Source organism: Elaeis guineensis, chromosome 15 (genome assembly GCF_000442705.2).
Source record: "Elaeis guineensis isolate ETL-2024a chromosome 15, EG11, whole genome shotgun sequence".
Lineage (NCBI taxonomy): Eukaryota > Viridiplantae > Streptophyta > Magnoliopsida > Arecales > Arecaceae > Elaeis > Elaeis guineensis.
Window position 1 is genome coordinate 36,940,567 of NC_026007.2, and position 6,371 is coordinate 36,946,937.

Genomic DNA, 6,371 nt, shown 5'->3' on the forward strand with positions numbered 1-6,371 from the left:
TCTTGAAGCTGCTGCTAAAGGTCGGAGATCTTCTTCGACCACTCCCGGTCACCGTCAACCCGAGCCAAGAGCCGGGATGAGCTTCCCTCCAGCTGGCCAATCCTCTCCTACGCAGCTAACAGTTCCACCCTGAGAGAACTAATTTTGGCAGCTTGAGCCCAAATTCGATCGCTGGCGCGCTTCTTGTGTTCCTCAAGTTTCTTCACAAAGTTCGCCTTCCTCCGGCTGTACTCCATGATCCCCTTCACGTGGAGATTCCGAAAGCGGGTGGCCTCCGCGGTGGCTTCAGAGTGACCCTTCCTCAGCCTGCGAAGCTCGCCTTCCATCTTCTTCGACCTTTTCGTCAAATGAAGAACTTCCTTCTTCAGCCGCTGGATCGTGGACTTCAGCGGAATCCCCTGAGGCAAGAGAAGTGCTTCGGCGGGACGCTACCACCGGGAGGTCAACGTGTTAAAATGCAGCTTATTACAAAGAAGAAGAAGAAAGAAAGAAAGAAAAAGAAGAGAAGAAAAGTCCCCCAAAAGGAGGAGACCAATTTTATTGCCTGAACGTTTCTTGAAGACAAAAGAAAGAAGAAAAATGGCAATAAAGGAAGAATACAAAGTTAGAGGTCCTGGACCTCTAGATCAACAGGGGGACTCGGCACCTCTGGGGGGTGGACCGCGGTGGCTGCAACGGCGGTGGAGGGTCCGGCTTCATCCTCGGATGCCTCATCCAAGAAGCTGAGGTCGACCTCGGAGAATTTCACGATCATCTTCTTCTGGCAAAGCTCGAACCCTTTATTGAATGCGGCTTGGCCAAACTCAACCTTCAACTTCTTCATTCGATGGAAGTCTCGAACTCCTCCACCGCTTGACTCCTGGCCTCCGAGATCAGGGTCGGGATCTGTTCTGCCATGTTGGCAACCTCGGCCTCCGCCCTCCTCACCATCTCCTCCAGGTCGGCCTTCTGTTCCGCCGAGGTCTGTCTCTCTCTCTCAAGCGCCTCTCGGAGACCGGCCACCTCGAGGGCCATTTTCTTAAGATGGGCAGCCTCGGCCTGCTGACCTTCCACCGTCTTGTTTGTCGTCTCGATGTTGGCGAGGAGTTGATGCCCGAGCTGCAAGGACAACAGGAGAGCCAGAATGGGAGCTGGAAAGTTAATTAAATGAAGAAGCGAAAGGAAAAAGGAAGACGAATCTACTTACCTCGAGGAAGGCCCCCAGCGAGTCCCAGACTCGTTGTGTAGGATCAACGCGGACGATCCTCTGGATGACTTTGGGCAGTGAGCACCCGTCTACCAGCTTTTTTATTAGATCCCTGTCACTAAAGGGATCATCCCCCTGCTCCTCTTCAGAGCCGCGGGACTCTTCAGTGGCAGCCTGGTGACTGTCGACCCTACGGACCAAGGTCTTCCTCCTCTTCCTCCTCTCACCCCCTGGCACCTCCTCAGGTTGGATCTCCGAAGCGGGGACCTCGGTAGGAGAACTCAAACCCCTCGGGGAAGCCCGGGCAGTGGGACGCTCAGTATCTGGAAGGACGTCGGCAGCTGAGGTCGCCCGGGCGGGCGCGGCCGAACTCGTCCCCTCCGCTCTGGCCCTCTTCGCCGACCCGGAAGCCGCGGTGCCCTTTCTTTTGAGAGCCTTCAGGCCCCTAGCAAGCATCTATGCTTCTTCGGCGTCCATGCCTAAAAAAAAAAAAAGAGAGAAAAGAAAAGGAAGGCATGAAAAAGAAGAAAAGAAGAGAGGTAGGAGAAAGAGAGAAAAAAAAAGGGGAAGAGATGAAATACTGGCGGGATCCAGGGGGCTCAAACCGATGTTGAACAAAAACTGCTCCTTCAAGAGGTTGTGGAGAGAAGGAGTTGGATATTTGAGGAGTTTCTGGGAGGCTTGATGGTCGTCTCCCCCCAGGCTGAGCCCCCGGTGGACGGAGTCCCTCAGGGAGACCCAAGAGGGCAACTCTAGCCTCAAGGTTGGGCATCGAACATAAAGAAACTTTCCCTTCCAGTTGTGGATAGAAGAAGGGGCGCCCTTCAGTAACCCCTTCCTACCGAACTGAGGGGAGAAATACCACCAATCCTTCGTCGAGGGATGACGCTTGAAGGTGTAGAAGTATCTAAACAAGGAAAGGGTGGGCTGGACTTCGACTACATGACAAAGAGAGAGGAACCCTATCAAAAATCTAAAGGAGTTCGGTGCAACCGAAGCCAGAGAAATGTCCAGGAACCGAAAAAGAGCAATGACGAAAGGAGGCAGAGGAAGTCAGAGTCCGACACGGAAGGCCTCCTGGTACAGGCAGAAGCAGCCGGGGGGGGGCACTTGCCCGATCGGACGGGTCAGGGAGTTCCAGTTCGTACTCCGGAGAAACCCCATACTGAACTCTTATCAGTTGGAGTTCGTCCGGAGTCAGAAAACATGGAATGACGTCCGGTGCAAAAATCGAACGAGGTTCGGCTCTACCTACCGGTTCATCTATCGCCTAAGGACTCTGGGAAACCGAGACAGACGAACTCCTAGAGCCGCTAGAAGAAGAACCCCTGGAAGACATCTAGAGTCACACGAAGACCACTTACAGAGGCAAAATCCCTAAAAATCGGAGAAAATCACGAACAAGGTCCCGAGGAACTGATGTGCAGAGCAAAAGGAAGAAAGATCGAATGGCAAAAGGAAGAACAAAAAGAGGAAGGAGTTTCGAGACTAACCTAGGCGATTCGAAGAAGTACGAAGGTGTAGAAAGGAGGACGGCTCGAGGGATGCCTAAGGTTGAGAAGGGCGCTGAGAAAAATCGAAGTTTTCAGGAAGAAGAAGGATGCTGGAATGAGACCGTCGGATAGAGCGGGACTCTTGGAGGAGGAGTGCGGGTTTAAATAGGCCCTGAGATCCGACATAATGACGATTGCGAATCCCCTCTGGCTGGTCTCTTTTCGTCGCGTGTCCCACTCACCACAGCGGGCAGTTAAAAAGTAGCAGACGGCTGACAGCGCCTTTATTGCGCCAAGCCTTGAGCACCATTCCGTTGCAGGTTCGAAAAGAGCCTCTTCGGATCGCCTCGATTTGAAAAGACTCCGGCACACGCGCATTAAATGCCAAAATATCTGAGGATGATCGCGCGCGGACATCGAGGGAACAACTTCGGCTGTGACAATCTTTCTGTACTTCATTCAAAATTCGAACTCGGAAGTAGAGGGACTGGTGTTGGGTATAAAATACCCTCAGCCGAAGTTCTTAACAGGATTGACCCTCTCAAGACTCCTCCGGCTTTCGACCGCAGATGGTATCTCCCCGGACTTCTCCAACAGCCGGATTCTCACAGTGCTGACTGAATTCCCCCGACAGACGAACTCCCACTACACCACCCAAGCTCCTTCAACATGAGTTCCCCCAGTTATCTATTAAACCGCCCTAAGCGCTCACTAAGCTCCGCCACCGGCCGACTTTCTACGACTATCAGCCACTCCCCGAATCCCTTCCAGACTTCTTCCAGCCAGGTTCTACTCCAATCCGAACTACCCCAGACTCCGCCAACGGCTGAACTTCTCCAGCCGTAGATTCCTACAACTACTAGATTTCAGTCCGGACTCCTACGGGAGCCGGATCTCATCCCTGACCTCGACTGCGGAAAGGCTTCGCTCGGACTCCTACGGGAGCCGGGCTCCGTCCTCGACCTCACCCACAGGTAAACTTCGTCCGGACTCCTACGGGAGCCGGACTTCATCCCTGACTTTGATTGCAGGTTGACTCAGCCCGGACTCCTACGGGAGCCGGATCTCATCCCCGACCTCGACTGCAGAAAGGCTTCGCCCGGACTCCTACGGGAGCCGGGCTCCGTCCTTGACCTCGCTTACCGGTAAACTTCGTCCGGACTCCTAAGGGAGCCGGACTTCATCCCTGACTTTGATGGCAGGTTGACTCAGCCCGGACTCCTACGGGAGCCGGATCTCATCCCCGACCTCGACTGCAGAAAGGGTTCGCCCGGACTCGTACGGGAGCCGAGCTCCGTCCTCGACCTCGCTTACCGGTAAACTTCGTCCGAACTTCTAAGGGAGCCGGACTTCATCCCTGACTTTGATGGCAGGTTGACTCAGCCCGGACTCCTATGGGAGCCGGATCTCATCCCCGACCTCGACTGCGAAAAGGCTTCGCCCGGACTCCTACGGGAGCCGGGCTCCGTCCTCGACCTCGCCCACAGGTAAACTTCGTCCGGACTCCTACGGGAGCCGGACTTCATCTCTGACTTTGATTGCAGGTTGACTCAGCCCGGACTCCTACAGGAGCCGGATCTCGTCCCTGACCTCGACTGCGAAAAGGCTTCGCCCGGACTCCTACGGGAGCCGGGCTCCGTCCTTGACCTCGCTTACCGATAAACTTCGTCTGGACTTCATCCCTGACTTTGATGGCAGGTTGACTCAGTCCGGACTCCTACGGAGCCGGATCTCGTCCCCGACCTCGACTGCAGAAAGGCTTCGTCCGGACTCCTACGGGAGCCAGGCTCCGTCCTCGACCTCGCCCATAGGTAAACTTCGTCCGGACTCCTACGGAAGCCGGACTTCATCCCTGACTTTGATTACAGGTTGACTCAGCCCGGACTCCTACGGGAGTCGGATCTCGTCCCCGACCTCGACTGCGGAAAGGCTTCGCCCGGACTCCTACGGGAGCCGGGCTCCGTCCTCGACCTCGCCTACAGGTCAGCTTCGTCCGGACTCCTACGGGAGTCGGACTTCATCCCTGACTTTGATTGTAGGTTGACTCAACCCGGACTCCTACGGGAGCTGGATCTCGTCCCCGACCTCGATTGCGGAAAGGCTTTGCCCGGACTCCTACGGGAGCCGGGCTCCGTTCTCGACCTCGCTTACAAGTAAACTTCGTCCGGACTCCTAAGGGAGCCGGACTTCATCTCTGACTTCGATTGCAGGTAGACTCAGCCCGGGCTCCTGTGGGAGTCGGACCTTGTCTCCGGCTTCAACTGAAGGGAGACTCCATCCGGACTCCCGCGAGAGCCGGACTCCAAGCTCCTCTCGGACGGGTGGCTACCCACCTCTCTCCGCCAGACACCCCAGCCGAATTCCGACCGACAGGCCTGGACCTCCTGGCAGGCCGTAGCAACAGTCACGACTCTGCTCCACCTCCTGCGACGGATTCCACGCGGCTCCATCACTCCCTGGCAGGCCATAATAATGGCCACGATCCTGCTCCACTCCCCGCGATGGATACCGTGCGATTCTTCCATTCTCTGGCAAGTCGCGACAACGAACGTCGCTCCACTCCCCGTGGCAGACTCCGTATGGCACGCCCCGGTGATAGCCACGGGTCCACTCCACTACTCTCCGCAACAAACTCCTCCTGACTCTGGGTGACCCACTGCCAGACGGTTACAGACATCGCTATCAGTTTGTTGCCCCCTCCGCCTATAAAAGGAGGACCCCAGATACGTTATTTTTTAAGCTCTATTTTCTATCCCAAAACTCTGCTAAAATTTCTGTTCGAGCACTCCATTATTGTTGAGGTAGAGAACTGACTTGAGCATTGGAGGATCTTGTCGGAGCAACCCCACCTCCGATTTAGACTTCCTTTGCAGGTCCCGACGGCGACCGCGACTCTCTCGACTCCAACTTCTTCGACGCGAGCGGATTTTTGCACCAACAGGTAGCATAATAACCAATTCTTGTATTAATCGAGATACCATCTAGCAATAATTTCTGACATCCAGATAGATCGAATTATCGTAAAAAAATATTTCAGGACCCATACACATGGTTACCGCATAATTCATCCTTTTAATCCTGAATGCTCTAGGATAGTCTCAAGTTAACTGTCAACTGAGATTGCTCATCCATATTATATTTCAACCTTTCAAATCCATCTCATGGATTATCCTGATCAAGACTTTGCTAAATTGAAATATAGTGATACATCAACTTCAATAATCCAGAGAGGTCAATCTCATCTTGATTCACACACAGACTTCGTAAGTACTTGACTGTACCCAATAATCTTCCGTCACTGTATTAAAAATCCAGATAATCCGATACCAAAGCACAGTGAGTTACTTGCAAGTCACTATGGTGATCTCAAATCTGAAGGACACTTATACAAATATGTTTCACAAGCAGCTCTTGACAACAGAATGCTCAGCAGGTGAGTCAGTGATGATGTATCCTTACATCTCACATATATGCCATACTAGTATCACCACACTCCTTGGTTAAGAGGACAACCAACCTATATAACATACAACGGTCTTCACTCAATAAATATCATCATCTTGTAATGACGTATCATTTGATCATAAACATGTTTAAGAACTATACGATAAATCCTCTCTTTATCATACACTAGCATAGTTCTAAAAACTTCATCATAGTACAAGAGTTCAAAGAAGATGTCATTTTATGAT

General features: G+C 53.0%; 1 protein-coding gene across 1 annotated transcript; it reads right to left on the reverse strand.

The window, feature by feature from the left end:
- Positions 1–325: 325 nt before the first annotated feature.
- Positions 326–3,736, reverse strand: LOC140854068 (uncharacterized). The gene is made up of 2 exons (XM_073249445.1): positions 1,187–3,736; positions 326–1,098 (listed from the first exon to the last, which is right to left on the reverse strand). The coding sequence occupies exons 1-2, from the start codon at positions 1,640–1,642 to the stop codon at positions 820–822; spliced, it is 735 nt and encodes a 244-aa protein (XP_073105546.1). The 5' UTR covers positions 1,643–3,736; the 3' UTR covers positions 326–819.
- Positions 3,737–6,371: the final 2,635 nt, after the last annotated feature.